General features: G+C 64.7%; 3 protein-coding genes across 4 annotated transcripts; all 3 read left to right on the top strand.

The window, feature by feature from the left end:
* Window positions 1–145: 145 nt before the first annotated feature.
* SNRPA (small nuclear ribonucleoprotein polypeptide A) lies at window positions 146–3,893 on the top strand. Of its 2 annotated transcripts, none has more exons than XM_075016203.1 (7): window positions 146–268; window positions 1,039–1,136; window positions 1,482–1,654; window positions 1,776–1,901; window positions 2,266–2,439; window positions 3,060–3,148; window positions 3,321–3,893. In XM_075016203.1, exons 2-7 carry the CDS (start codon window positions 1,064–1,066, stop codon window positions 3,478–3,480), a joined length of 795 nt encoding a protein of 264 aa, XP_074872304.1. In that variant the 5' UTR covers window positions 146–268; window positions 1,039–1,063; the 3' UTR covers window positions 3,481–3,893. The 2 variants fall into 2 exon arrangements, with proteins under 2 accessions (XP_074872304.1, XP_074872303.1); XM_075016202.1 differs by having other exon boundaries at window positions 1,776–1,952.
* Window positions 3,894–5,000: 1,107 nt separating this feature from the next.
* Window positions 5,001–6,868, top strand: MIA (MIA SH3 domain containing). The gene is made up of 4 exons (XM_075016204.1): window positions 5,001–5,505; window positions 5,744–5,877; window positions 6,172–6,282; window positions 6,608–6,868. Exons 1-4 carry the CDS (start codon window positions 5,382–5,384, stop codon window positions 6,629–6,631), a joined length of 393 nt encoding a protein of 130 aa, XP_074872305.1. The 5' UTR covers window positions 5,001–5,381; the 3' UTR covers window positions 6,632–6,868.
* Window positions 6,869–8,720: 1,852 nt separating this feature from the next.
* Window positions 8,721–11,273, top strand: LOC142025302 (rho-related GTP-binding protein RhoU-like). Its single transcript, XM_075017926.1, has 3 exons — window positions 8,721–8,913; window positions 9,221–9,279; window positions 9,664–11,273. Exons 1-3 carry the CDS (start codon window positions 8,721–8,723, stop codon window positions 10,108–10,110), a joined length of 699 nt encoding a protein of 232 aa, XP_074874027.1. The 3' UTR covers window positions 10,111–11,273.
* The last annotated feature ends 1,925 nt before the right edge of the window (window positions 11,274–13,198 follow it).

Below are 13,198 nucleotides of genomic sequence, written 5' to 3'. Positions count from 1 at the left end.
CGGTAGCCGGAGGAGAGGCGGGATAACTGGGATAATTCCACTTCTGATTGGCTGTTTTTTAATAGGGAGGGGCACGGCGTGGATTGGCCGCCAGACTCCACTCCGGAGTCCTTTAACTGGCTGGGGCGAGGGCGGCGGGTTATGATAGGTTGGTGAGGCCGAGGCTGCTGTGCGGTGATTGGCTCGTGCAGCCGGTGGGAGAGGTCGGTTTTCCGCGCTCCTGTGGCGGCGGGCGACGCTGGGAAGCCTGGGCCGGTGGAGCCCATCGGTGAGGGCCCACGGCGGGGCGGAGCCATCGGGCCACGGGGCCGTGTGGGATCGGGCCGTGGGGCTGCGTGTGGCTCGTCCGGGGCAGTATTGCCCGGGGTGGGGGGTTCTGTCCCCGGGCCCCTTCTCATTGGGTCGTTCCTGGGGTGCGGAGTGACACAGAGTTGTCCCTGGTTGGACCCAGAGCCCCTGAGCGCCCCGTTGGGGGGGGGGGGGGGGAGACAGTGTATCCTGCCGCCCCCCATGTGTGGGGCGGGGGGCGTTCTCAGGCCCCTGAGAGGAGGTCTGCGCTCGGGGGTGTCTCTCTTGAACCTGGGCGTTATGGGGGCCATTGGCGTGGGGCTGGGTTGTGGCCAGCCAGGAGTCGGGTTTGTGGGGCCCTCATTGGATGTGTGTGGCCCATGCCCCAGGGCCCAGCCTGCCCTCTGCACCTCAGGGTAAGGTCATGGCCCCCGGCACTCCCAAAAGCTGACCTTGGTGTCTGGCTTGGCTGCTTCCTAGGAGCCTCTAGGCTTTAGCAAGGGCACGTCTGGAGGCATTTGTCCTTGCTCTGGCTCCTCTGTGGGCGCTCTGGGTGTGGAGCGATGTGCAAGTGTCAGGCTATCTGGGAATAACCCTGGGCGAGCGCTGAGCTCCTGGCCCTTGGAGATGCAGCGTGGGGATCTTCCGAGGCTCTGACCGCTGCTGTGAAATCCCCCAAATCATGTGGCTGGTTTGGCATTGGGAGTTTTACAACCAGCTCGATTTACTGTGTTTGTCTCTTTCCTTTAGACTCCACTGTTGCAAAGTGCCTGCCATGGCTGTCCAGGAAGCCCGCCCCAATCACACCATCTACATCAACAACCTCAATGAGAAAATCAAGAAGGACGGTGAGCAATCTCCCAGGGGTAGTGAGCGATCCTCCCCAGCTGGTAGTGGGGGTAGGCCTGAGGGCCTTGTACTTCTGGGCAGTGGGTGTCTGGTGGGAGGCCTTGTTCTCTATATCCCTCCCCATTGCTGTCTGTCTGAGGAGCACAGACTCCCTCTGTGCACAGTGGGGAGAGAAGTGACGTGCTGGGTGAGAACCTCTGGCTGAGGCCACAGTGCAGTTGTGCTCCTAGAGCCCAGGAATTTCTTGCTCTGATTGGCAGCTTGCAGTGTGCCCAGCTCCTTGGGGTGGCAGAGCTGCGTGTCTGTCGGATCTGTGTGTCTAACGCCCTGTGTGTCTCCCCTAGAGCTGAAGAAGTCTCTCTATGCGATCTTCTCCCAGTTTGGGCAGATTCTGGATATCCTGGTCTCTCGGAGCTTGAAGATGAGGGGGCAAGCCTTCGTCATCTTCAAGGAGATCAGTAGTGCCACCAATGCGCTGCGGTCTATGCAGGGGTTCCCCTTCTATGACAAGCCCATGGTAAGTGCCGCGGGCTGCCCTTGGCTGGTGGCCTGTCTGCAGAGTGCTCTTGTGATGCTCAGAGGTGCAGGCCGGTCGTGCTCCCCCTGATGAGCTCTCTCCACTCCACCCCCCTCCCCAGAGGATCCAGTACGCCAAGTCAGACTCTGACATCATCTCGAAAATGAAAGGCACCTATGTGGAGCGGGACCGCAAGCGGGAGAAGAGGAAGCCCAAAGGCCAAGAGACGCCCACAGCCAAGAAACAGGTGCCTGGTGCAGCTGCTCCGGTGACAGCTGGAGTCCAAGGAGCTGTCCCTGTGAGTACTGCCAGCAGTGCCTCTCCCTGAGAGGATGCCCCAGGGCAGTGGCTGGTTGGCAGGCAGAGCTAGAGGCACGGAGCGCCTTTCCTAGTACAGCCAGCCTTGCCTTGGTCTCCCTGCAGTCAGGTTCAGGTGTGTTCCCAGCTGAGAGCTGCTGGCCCCAGCTGGCAGCTGCAGACGACGAGTGCCAGGGTTGCGCCCAGGCCACCAACCCCCAGAGGCTCAGGCAGATCAGCATCCGGGAACTTGCTGTAAAGCTGGGCTTGCGTGCTCTCTCTCTCTCTCTCCCCACCCTCCCCCGCCCCTCTAGGGGATGCCGCCAATGAACCAGGCCCCTCGCATGATGCACCACATGGCAGGCCAGCCTCCATACATGCCCCCTCCGGGTATGATCCCCCCGCCTGGCATGACTGCTGGAGGAATGGCACCAGGAGCCATGGCCCCTCAGCAGATGATGCCTGGCCAGATGCCACCAGCCCAGCAGGTGAGTATGACAGAGCTTGGCCTGGTCACTGTCCCGCACCAGGTGCTGGCAGGCGACACTTCCCCAACACAAGAAGTCCTGGGGCACCTTAGAGAGGTAAGTGGTATTTTGGAGCATAAGTGTTCCTGGGCAAAGCCCCACTTCGTCAGATGGACAAGTGGGGAGGCCCAGGGGAGGGTTGGAACCCAGCACTTCCGCATCTGCTCAAGCGGGGCTTTGCCCACGAACTCTGGTGCTCCAAAATATGTTAGTTCTGTCAGGTGCCCCAGGACTTCCTGTGTCTGTATCTGCAAAATAACTCTGCTACTCCCCAGACAGTGCTGGCAGGTCGGACGCTGCCATGTGTGTCGGCTCCTCGGGGCGGGATTGGGGTAGTGGGGCCTGACACCTCCAAGGTGCCTGTCACCTTGGCTTGTCCCCACTGGCTTGTTACTAACCTTAGCCAAGAAGCCAGAAACACTCAGTCCTGAGTCACTCTCGTGCATGGAGAGCAAGGGGGCACTTGCCCTGACGGCACGGGGGCTCCCCTGGGCACTGCCCTGGTGGGGTGTGTCTGGCTGGAGCCGCCCTGCATGGGTCTCAGCCCTCCCCTCCAGACTGACGCCTGCTCTTTCTCTCAGCTCTCGGAGAACCCGCCCAATCACATCCTCTTCCTCACCAACCTGCCCGAGGAGACCAATGAGCTCATGCTGTCTATGCTCTTCAATCAGTGAGTCTGGGCCCCGGCGTGCTGAGCAGGCTCAGGGCAGGGGCCTGCCTGCTGCAGCCAGCTCTGGGGCGGGTGGGAGCGACGCGGCGGCATGACGGCAAGCGGGTGGGTGGGGCTGGGCTTTAGTGATCCAGCAGGCTGTCCCCCTGACAGCTGGTGCCTGTGCCCCCAGGTTCCCCGGCTTCAAGGAGGTGCGCCTGGTGCCCGGGCGGCACGACATCGCCTTTGTGGAGTTTGATAACGAGGTGCAGGCTGGAGCTGCCCGCGATGCCCTGCAAGGCTTCAAGATCACGCAGAGCAATGCCATGAAGATTTCTTTTGCCAAGAAGTGAAGCCTCCTGGGGCCTAGGACTTGCTCTTCCCCCCCCACCCCCCCCACCCTTTAGTCTGTTCTGAACTAGTCCCCTCCCTCGTTGTCTTTTACCAGTTCCCTGGCAGGTAAGTCTGTCCTCCCTCAGGGCTGGCCGGATTTCCAGCCCCAAACTCCCTCCTTCCCCAGAGCTGTGTAAGCTGCCTGGACTTGCCTCCCGCTGCTCGGAGTGGGTAAGTGATGCAGGGCTGACCAGTGGATGGCGTTGCTGTGTCTGCAGAGAGCCTGGAGCCAGCATGGACTGGAGGGTTGGTACAGGGGTTGGGGGGCGGCTCGAGGCAGCTCAAACCCTCCTGAAGCATTGTACCCAGAGTCTGCAGCTCAGACATTGCACCTGGAGCTCTGTTTGGTAATAAAAGCTCCCTTTGTCACCTGCCTGCGCTTTGCTGTCTGGTTCCTGGCTGGGCTCCCCAGTGGGACACCTGGCACGGTCTTTGCCTTGGTCCCCGACGTGGGAGTTGGCAGCCTGCGGTGTCGCTCTGAGCCCCCTCGCCCTGGATGTGGGGAGGAGGTGGGGCATAGGAGTGAGCTGACAGATCGTTCCCAGCCGCATGGGTATTCTGGGCTTACCCCACCACTCTGCCAGGAGTGTGGTGGGGTCAGCTTGTCTGGCCTGAGCAACGTGCCCTTTCTGTTAGCAGGGGGCCTAGGTGTGCCTGGATGCGTTGCCTGGTGGGGGCATCTGACCTGCCAACACTTCCCAGTGGAGGGGTCATCGTGGGTCGCTGGGGTTGGCTGCCTCGTACAGAGCTCCTTCCCAGAGCGGTCTGCCTGTCTAGGGGCTTCAGAGCTCCCCTCTTCACCCCCGCCAGGGCCAGAGGAGCCCGGTCCGTGCTGGGTGGGTTGGACGCTTCCCAGCCTCAGCCCTCAGCAGTGGTGAGCTGAGAGCATAGGGCAATGGCCAGGAACTCATCCATGTGCCACGTAGCAACCTGGCACGGTTTGGGGCTGAAGCAGGGGACCCCACCGCTGCCACAGCCTTGGAACTGGGGCTTTGGGGGGGATTCTCCTCCTGGCTTCCCTGGGCTATGGAGGAGTATTTCCATCTGGCTTTGGCAGTGCCTCTCAACCTGGCTCTGCTGCCCCCTCTGTGGGCCTCAGCCTCCAGCGTGAGCCGGCTGCAGGGACAACAGGCCCAGTATGTTACCTGAGAGCCGGCCCTGGCCCCTGCGTCACTGGCCGGCCCTGCTCACTCGGCCTCCCAGCCTTGAGTTTGTGGCATCAGGCGGCTCAAAAAGCGGAGCGGAAGGGAGGTGAGAAATGGAAGCCGGTGGCTCGGCCGTGGGCGGGATTCTTTCCAGTATCTGCGAGGCCTGACCTGGGCAGGGACTCCTCAGCTGGTGGGGGATGTGCAGCCACCTCTGGGGTCAACCAGAACTACAGCAGCAGCACAGTGTGGAGGTAGGAGTGACTGGCCTTTTTCTGGCAGACCCATGGGGCTGGAGACGGGCAGCATCCTGGCTGGCGTCAGGGACATGAGCCCCGGGGGCCAGGCCAGCTGGCCTTGTAACAAGGGCGTGGGGGAGATTTATCTGAAATCTGGTTCCTTCAGCTGCATCATGTTCCTGCTGCTGCACTGTAGCTTCACCTCCAGCCCAGCTCCTGGGAGCAGAGAGCTGCCTGCTGGCATTGTAGTCTGTCTTCTGCCCCAGTGTTGCCCAGGGTCAGACTTGATGGAGGGAAGGGGGCCCCCAATGCCAGGGGTGGCTCTGCCCCAGTGCAGGACCCAGCATGGTGCTGTCTGCCCAGTCCATGGTGTCCCAGGAGCTCTGAAAAGGGCTCAGGGCGGTGACGAGAAGCGCAGCTGGGACTGGGCTTGTGCTCTCCCTGTCGGCGCCCACAGAGCCTGCAGCTGCTCCCACCATGGCTACTGCCCGGCGCTGGGCCCAGGCCGCTCTGCTGTCTGCCCTGCTGCGGCTGGCACTGAGCAGCCACCTGCTGGGCAAGCTAGCTGAGAAGAAGCTGTGTGCAGATGCTGACTGCAGCTGTAGGTGCCTGGGGCCAGGGCTGGGCTCTGTGGGGTGGTGCTGGGCCAGCAGTGGAGGGGCTGGTGGTGAGCTGGGCCATGTCCTGCTCTGTGGCAGGGTAGGTAAGGGTAGGGGGGTGGCAGGGGCAGACTTGGGCTATGCTCTGGGGCTGGGGGCAGCGGGGCAGGGAGTGGAGGAGGGTGGGGGTGCAGGGCTGTCCCCAGGCCAGGCAATAACACCCCCAACCCCTGGCCCCAGATCCGATCTCCATCGCGATGGCAGTGCAGGATTACGTGGCCCCTGACTGCCGCTTCATTTCCATCCAGCGCGGGCAGGTCGTCTACGTCTTCTCCAAGCTGCAGGGCCGCGGCCGCCTGTTCTGGGGAGGAAGTGTGAGTAGCCAGTGCCCATGGGGCAAGGGAGAGCCTGGAAAGGGGCTTCCTCTGCAGCTGGAGGGATGGGTGGGGGAGGTGGAACTGGGGCCTTGCAGAGGGTGGAGTCTGACCCCCAAACTGCCAGGCCGTTCACGGCTCCCCATCAGTTTGCATCTCAGCCTAGTACCCCATGGGGTGGGGGGAGCCTGCCCTCGTAGGGTGGGGCTCTTGGGGGCAGGGCTGCTTGGGGGCGGGGGGGGGCGTGAAAGAGGGTTTAGGGCCCCTGGTTGATCCGCCTTCATCTCTGCACAGGTGCAGGGGGATTATTATGGGGAGCATCCAGCCCGCTTGGGCTTCTTCCCCAGCAGCGTGGTGCAGGAGAGCCACTACCTGAAGCCGGGCAAGGTGCAGGTGAAAACGGATGTGAGTAGCCAAGGCAGGTGCCCGGGTGCTGGGGGGCAGGGGCTGACTGGCCCAGGAGGGTGTCCCCACCCAGAGACCAGGCCATGGAGAGCGACTGGCCTCTTTGTTCTGCCCTGTGCTAGTGGCATGCCTGGGGCTAGAACCCAGGTGTCCTGGCTCCTGCCCCTCCCAGAGCTGGGGCTAGACCTGGAAGCTAGGACACCTGGGTTCCCAGACCCCCACTCTCGGCTCCTCCCAGAGCTGGGGTAGAACCCAGGTGTCCTGGCTCTCAGCCCCACCTTCCCTCACTGCCTGTTTCTCACCTGTCTAATCTGTTCCCTTCCAGCAATGGGATTTCTCCTGCCTGTGAGTGCTGCCGTGGCCCCGGCTCCTGTCACAGCTGCCTGGCTCCAGCAGGGTGCAGTGCTGGCACCTGGCTTTGCTGCTCAACCCAGAACCCCATGTGCTGCTGAAGCCCCAGGGGCAGCTATGAATTTCCTTTGCTGTAGTGATCTGCCCCCTGCCAGGTGCTCTGGTCCTGGGGCTGTGCCTGTAGCGTCCCTGTTCCTGCCAGGGCCAGCCCTAAATAAACCCCTCGTGCAGTAAACGTGCTGGTTCTGTTCCTCCTCCGCTTCTGTTTCCTCCCTAGGGACTTTGCACCAGAGGCGGGGCCAGGTGATTGGAGCTGAACTGGCTCCAGGCTGGTGCTGCCCAGCCTGGCACAACCCTCTCTGGGTATGTGCACCCTTCAGCCTTGAGAGGACGGGGATTAGGTTACCCCTGTGCAGCTGAGCTGGGGCACTAGGGCCCGTTCCTGTCCCTGCTCCCCCTCAGTGGGGGCTGGTTGCCCAGAGCCACTGCTGCAGCAGGGCGGTACCCCCAGAGCTACGGCTGGAAATAGAACTCGCGTTCGTAACAGCCTGCCCCAGATTCTCTGTGCCATGCGCCCTCCCTGGGGCCTGGCCCCTGGTGCTGGGGGAGCGGGTGGGTTTCTGCATTTGTGCCATGATTCCTAGCGCGCAGTGGGCAAAGCAGGCTCAGTGCTGGCTAGTTCAGCAGCTGTGTTCCCACACCGAGGGCCTCCACTGCCCCTTGAGCATCCTGAATCCCAGCCTCTTGTCTATCTCCCCCACCTCTGGGCTGATCCGCCCAGGGGCTGAGCTGTTCCTAGGTTGGTACTAAGGCAGCTAGAAGCAGGGGACTGCCAGGCCCATGTGCCCCCTACATGCTCCCTGCCAGCTAACACAGAGCAGGCCTGGCTGGGAGCAGCTGCTGTTTCTAAGGTCAACTCTACTTTTGCTGGGCTGGGTGGGGCAGCCAGGCCTTCTGGCACCACCCCCATGAGGTGACTGCAGGGGGGAGGCAGGTGTAGGCAGGCAAGGGGAACAGCCAGCTCTTGGCTGGGTGACAGGGAATTCTGCTTCCGCGGGAGCTCTACTGTGCAGAGTCCCACTCCCCCCAGCCAGCAGCGAGGGGAGGGGGGGGGCCTGGAGGAGAGCGGCCAGCACGGGCACTGGGCTCTCCCAGGGGCTGAGGGCTGTCACCTCTGCAGTGCTCAGATGCTCCCGCCGGGCATTGCAGCCGGGGGTGCCTGGGGCCATGCCCTGAGCTGTTCTTCGCCTGCTGCAGCCACCCTGCCCGGCCTGAAGTTGGGTTGGTTGATATCTGCACTGCAGCTGACCTGGTTCTTAACAGCTGGCGGGGAAGGAGGCTGGGTAGCCTGGTGGTCCGAGGGTGGGTCCCACAGCTGCCTCCTTGGGGGTGCAGATTTGTTATGTATTGGGGGAGCCACCAGCCCTCCCCCAGCTGCTGCTCTGAGTCAGATCAGGGCCCCCCCTTGCTATGTGCAGACCCCCAGCTAAGATCAGGACCCAGCTGGGCTGGGCACAGTGCGGGCTGGAGTTCCCCCTCTTGCCTGTGGTTTCCGAGTTGTCAGGCAGCCAACGGCAGGGCGCTAGGCAGGCACCGCACCGATAAGCAGCTCTGCCCCAGTGGGGTTCTTTCCAGTAACAGACACCCCCCACGGCCCTCCTGCGTTCATTCCCAGGAGCCATGCAGCCCCCATGCCCTGGCTGGGCTGCAGTGTCCACACGGGGCGGGGAGGCTGGGGCAGACCCTCACTGGCTCCTCTGCAGGGAGGGGCCATTACCTGGTCTTGTGCAAGGCGGTGGATGGGTGTGTCTGTCCATCCCTCCTTGGGCAGCTGCAGCCATTAGCTGGGGGAGCGGGAACGCTGGCAAACGGTCACAGGGGGCTGTTGGGGCTCAGGCGCCAGTAGGGTGAACGGGGGAAGTTAGGGGGCTCAGCCAGGGCCCCGCTTGGCCCAACTTGCCCCCTTATCTGCCCCCGACTCGCACTGGGTGGGCGTGGCACCGGCCAGGCTCCTCCCGGCTGGGCGGGGCTATGGAAATGAGCCGCTCATAAGGCGATCCGCGGCGCTGGACGCGGCTGCCCGCGCCATGCCCCCGCAGCGGCTGCTGCCCGAGCGCCCCCCGGTGCCACCGCACCGCCCGGCCCGGCCGCAGCGGCAGCGGGAGCTCCAGTGCGTGCTGCTGGGGGACGGGGCCGTGGGCAAGACCAGCCTGGCGGTGAGCTACAGCGCCAACGGCTTCCCGGCGCGCTACGTGCCCACGGCGCTGGACCGCTTCTCGGGTGGGTGCTCCGCGCGGGGCCCGGACTCCTGGGTTCCCCTCCAGCGCTGGAGGGGCAGTGGTCAGAGGAGGGGCTGGGGCCCCGAACTCCGGGGTTCTCTCCTCGTGCTGGGGGCGGGCAGGGGATGGTGCTGAGGGCCCGGACTCCTGGGTTCTCCCCTCGTGCTGGAGGGGGGATACTGGTTAGAGAGGGCCGGGTGGGCTGCCCAGCTCTGTGACCGACCTGTTCTTGAGCACCTCATCCCGGGGGCCTGTGTGTGTGGGGCGGCTCCAGGAGTAACGGCCCCTTCGGTCTCTTCCCTTTGCAGCTGTGGTGCAGGTGGACAGCGTCCCTGTGAGGCTGCACCTGTGTGACACAGCGGGGCAGGTAAGAGCCTAGCAGGGAGCTCCCCTGACCCAGTTCCCCACAGCTGCTCAGCCCCCATCCGCCCCACTGCAGCACCTTCCGAAAGCCTCCGCCCGGCTGGGTACAGGGAAGCCGCCCACCTGTGCCCTGCACCTGCCAGCCATCCTGCGGCCCACCTGTGCCCAGCTCTGGGAGCGGACTGGGGGGTAGTGGTGAGAGCCTGGGGGGAGGCTGGGAGCCAGGACTCCTGGGTTCCATTTCCAGATCCACGCCGGTCGCCGTGTACAGCCTTGAGCCCGTTGGGTCCCTGTGGGTCTCTGTGCCCCTCTCCGGATCGGGGGAGGGCAGGGCCGGGGGTCGCCCGCCGGGGGTGGCCAGCGGCACTCACTGGCTGCTCTCCCCCAGGACGAGTTTGACACGCTGCGGCGGCTGTGCTACCCCCGGGCGGACGTCGTTCTGCTCTGCTTCAGCGTGGTGGCCCCCGCCTCCTTCCAGAACGTGGGAGACCGGTGGGTGCCGGAGCTGCGCTGGCATTGCCCCGGCGTCCCCCTGCTGCTGGTGGGCACCCAGTCTGACCTGCGCCACGATGCCCAGGTGCTTGTCCGCCTGGCCCAGAGCCAAGAGAAGCCGGTGACGGAGCTGGCGGCCCGGGCGCTGGTGCAGAAGGTGGGGGCTGTGGGCTACGTGGAGTGCTCGGCGCTGACCCAGCAGAACCTCAAGGAGGTGTTCGACACAGCCATCCTGGCCGGGCTGCGGCAGGCTGAGAGCCGGGGCCTGCGGGCGCGCGGCACAGCCAGCAAGGTGCGGGCGCTCTCCCGAGCCTGGTGGAAGAAGTATGTCTGTGTGCGGTAGCCGCGGCTAGCAGGCAGCTGGCCCCGCTGCGCTCCTCCGCCTGCAGGGGGGGCTGGGCTGGCAACGGACAACTCGGTGCAGGTGTGGATTACAGAGCCTCCGCGCTGCTGCGGCTGAACTGAGCGCTTGCCGGCGGGATGGAGACAGCCAGCGAGTCCCTGGGCTGTGTGGTTGGCCGTGCCAGGCTCCCACCCACTTGTGGCAGGGCCCTCGTGCCATGTGGGTCGAATGCCCTGGGTGCCAGCCCCTGCCCCATCCATGGCTGCGTTCTGGCTGCACACGGACTCACGGGGACCGAATTCAGAGCAGGGGCTGGTTCCCCGCTGTGGGGGAGCGCGTCCTGCAGGACTGTATGTTGGGGAGCCCTGGGGCTTTCACCCCTCCTGTGGCCAGGGTGGGGGAACCTAGGGGAAGGCCCCCTCTGGGCAAAGCCCCTTTTGCAGGGGAGTTTGCTTTGCAGGTGCCGGGGCCTGGAATACTGCAGGGGGGTCACCCCACTACGCTGGGGAGGGGCAGAGCCAGCCCCCCAAGCTGCCCCGCCTCACAGCTGGGTTTAAATCCTCCCCCCTCGCTGAGGGCTGGATGGTGGGGAGGGGCCTTAACATTGCAGGGTGGGGCTTGGACTGGCATGTCCCAGCTGGGGGCTGGCCCCTGCTACCATGTTTGCACTAGCACAAGAATGTCCCTTGCAGAAAGTAGGGGGCTGCCCAGGGGTCCGTCCCCTGCCTCTCCCATCCCAGCGCCTGGGGAAATTCTCCAGCAGGTGTGTCCCGTAGCAGCTGTTCTCCCCCCATGGGCGGGGAGGGGCTGCAGGGGGCAGTGCCCCCTCCCAGTCTGGGTTCTGCCTTCCAACATTGGCCAAGGGCAAATGAGCAATATTATCCCCGTGGGGGTGCAGGAACCCAGCTGCCTTGGGGAGGCGGCTGTGATCTGTCCTCCTCCCCTGGCAGCGGCATGGTCCCTCCAGCTGCCCCAGCACGGGGGAGGTGTTAGCAAAGGGCAGGGGGTGCTGCTGAGCTGCCCCTCACTCCGCCCCCAGGGCTGCAGGTTTCTGAGCCGGGGGGAGGGGTGGTGGTGGCCGCTGCTGCGGTTTGCCGGGCTAGCGTCCGTCTGTCCGTCTGTCCAGTTTTAAAACGCCTGGAACCAATAAAATCTTGTTTGCAGTGCAAGTGCCGTGGGAGCTGCTGCCGGGGTCCAAGCGGTGCTTTGGAAGGGCGATGACAGGATGCTCTGTTCGGCGCTGCTCAGGCCCCGGCATACAGTGCCTGACTCGTGCCCTGGAGTCGCCCAGGCAGGCCGCTGGCCCTTGCAGCCTGGGGTGGCAGCTGGCGCCATTCTGCCCTGACCCCCAGGTGCCTCCGGCCAGGCTCTGGGCTGCTGCCCTTCGCAGGGCAGATGCTGGACGGGCCCAAGGTGTGCAAAGAGCTGCGGGCAGCAGGGCTCTCCCTGCCCCTCCCCCGTGAGGGGGTCCCTGCACATTGCAGCTGGCAGCTCCCAGACAACCACCTGCCTGTGTTTGGCCAGGATGGGTGACTGGCTAAGCTGGGGCGGAGGGGCACTGCCCCCGGCTGGGGGGAGCCGGCTCCGGGGCCTGGAACAGACAGAATCTGGGAGTTCTGGCTCCCAGCGGTGGGGACAGAACCCAGGAGACCTGAGTCCTGGCTCACCCATGAGCCCAGAGCCAGGGCCACCCCAGGGACAGCACTGAGCTGAGCAGCACCATGTCAGTCCCAACTGCAGCCAGCATCTGCTGGGGACAGGGCCAGGTCTCGTGGTTAGGGCAGGACTCCGGGGTTCTCTCCTGGCTCTGGGAGCAGAGGGGGCACAGGCAGGAGGGGTGGAGCACATTCCTCCTTCCTCCCCGCGGGTCCCTGCAAGCAGCTGAACCTGAGCCTGCCACAAAGCTTAGGAGGGGAGCAGAGCCGGCAGCGCCAGATCCTGCCCCTGAGCCTGGGCAAAGGGCACTGGGGCTCTTGCCCCAAATACGGGGATGGTCAGGGAGGGATCTCTGCAGGGACCTGCATCCTGCCCCACCCCAGAGCTGGCTGCCTCTGGCTGCAAGTTCAGGCTGGGGTTCTTGGCACATAAGGCTCAGCCTCAGTGGGTGAGGATACCTGGCAGGCAGGCGGACAGGGAGAGAACTCAGAGGCAGGGAATCCCCAGCAGAAAATGACCCTGCTGGGACTCTACACCCCCCTGGGACTTTGCCCTGTCTCTGCCCCATTGCTCTGCCCCACGGCTGCTGGGCTTGAGCAGCCATCCCTGGAATGGGGATGGTTTGAGTCTAGTGGGGAAGGCAGGAATGTGGGATGCGAGGTGGGAACCCCCCCCTGCACTGGGAGCCTGGTGGCCTGGGGGGTTGGGAGTGGAGGGGGAGCTGGGTTGAGGCTGGGATCTCAAGGAAGCAATGACGGTGGCCGTCAGCCAGGGAACTGGCCCCAGGTCCTTAACCAACAGCATCAACTGTGGGAAAGGCAAAGGCCTGGCTGCCAGCTCCCCCGGCTCTCCCCACCCAGCCCTGGGGAGAGCCCAGCAGTCCTGCCCACAGTCCTGCTCTCTCCTCCAGGCAAAGGGGGTGCTGCTGGCTGTGGGCGGCAGTGCAGGGCGGCAGATGGGTGGTTGGAGGGCTGGGAACCTCCGTCCCTTCAGCCCTGCTACCCTGCCCCCAGCCCTGCTTCCACGCTGGCTGTTCCGGGAACTGGCTGGCAGAGGTGTGGCTGCCCCACGGGCACGGGCTTGGCAGGAACAGCTAGTCCATGGTGCAGCCGCCTGCTACCTGCCGCGCCCAGCGGCCCTGCGCCTCCCCGCCCCCCCGCAGGTCAGGGCTTGCTGAGGCCTGTGGATGAGAGCACAGGGCCCCAGGGTGCATCCGAGCCTCCTGCCCATGCAGTGCCAGGGGCTGTGAAGGGCAGAGGGGAAACAAGACAGCTGGGGTCCCACCCCACTTCCAGAAGGGCAGCAGGGGCTAGTGGTCGGAGCAGGGGGCTGGGAGCCAGGACTCCTGGGTTCTATCCCAGCTCGGCCCTAAGCTGGTGCCCCCTCTGCGGGCGAGCTGGGGGGCTCTGGCTGGACCTGATCTCTGTTAAGC

The sequence above is a fragment of the Carettochelys insculpta genome, chromosome 22, assembly GCF_033958435.1.
Source record: "Carettochelys insculpta isolate YL-2023 chromosome 22, ASM3395843v1, whole genome shotgun sequence".
In the NCBI taxonomy this organism is placed as follows: domain Eukaryota; kingdom Metazoa; phylum Chordata; order Testudines; family Carettochelyidae; genus Carettochelys; species Carettochelys insculpta.
The sequence above is the reverse complement of the archived record's forward strand: the minus strand, read 5'-3'. Positions and strand labels throughout refer to the sequence as shown.

Bases quoted from the DNA above. Each gene is read 5' to 3' on its own strand.
- LOC142025302 (XM_075017926.1), top strand. From the start codon at position 8,721: ATGCCCCCGCAGCGGCTGCTGCCCGAGCGCCCCCCGGTGCCACCGCAC. The intron at 8,914-9,220 runs GTGGGTGCTCCG...TTCCCTTTGCAG, and splicing joins GGCGCTGGACCGCTTCTCGG to CTGTGGTGCAGGTGGACAGC. The intron at 9,280-9,663 runs GTAAGAGCCTAG...GCTCTCCCCCAG, and splicing joins TGTGTGACACAGCGGGGCAG to GACGAGTTTGACACGCTGCG.
- MIA (XM_075016204.1), top strand. From the start codon at position 5,382: ATGGCTACTGCCCGGCGCTGGGCCCAGGCCGCTCTGCTGTCTGCCCTG. The intron at 5,506-5,743 runs GTAGGTGCCTGG...CCCTGGCCCCAG, and splicing joins TGCAGATGCTGACTGCAGCT to ATCCGATCTCCATCGCGATG. The intron at 6,283-6,607 runs GTGAGTAGCCAA...GTTCCCTTCCAG, and splicing joins AGGTGCAGGTGAAAACGGAT to CAATGGGATTTCTCCTGCCT.
- SNRPA (XM_075016202.1), top strand. From the start codon at position 1,064: ATGGCTGTCCAGGAAGCCCGCCCCAATCACACCATCTACATCAACAAC. The intron at 1,655-1,775 runs GTAAGTGCCGCG...CCCCCTCCCCAG, and splicing joins CCTTCTATGACAAGCCCATG to AGGATCCAGTACGCCAAGTC. The intron at 3,149-3,320 runs GTGAGTCTGGGC...CTGTGCCCCCAG, and splicing joins CTGTCTATGCTCTTCAATCA to GTTCCCCGGCTTCAAGGAGG.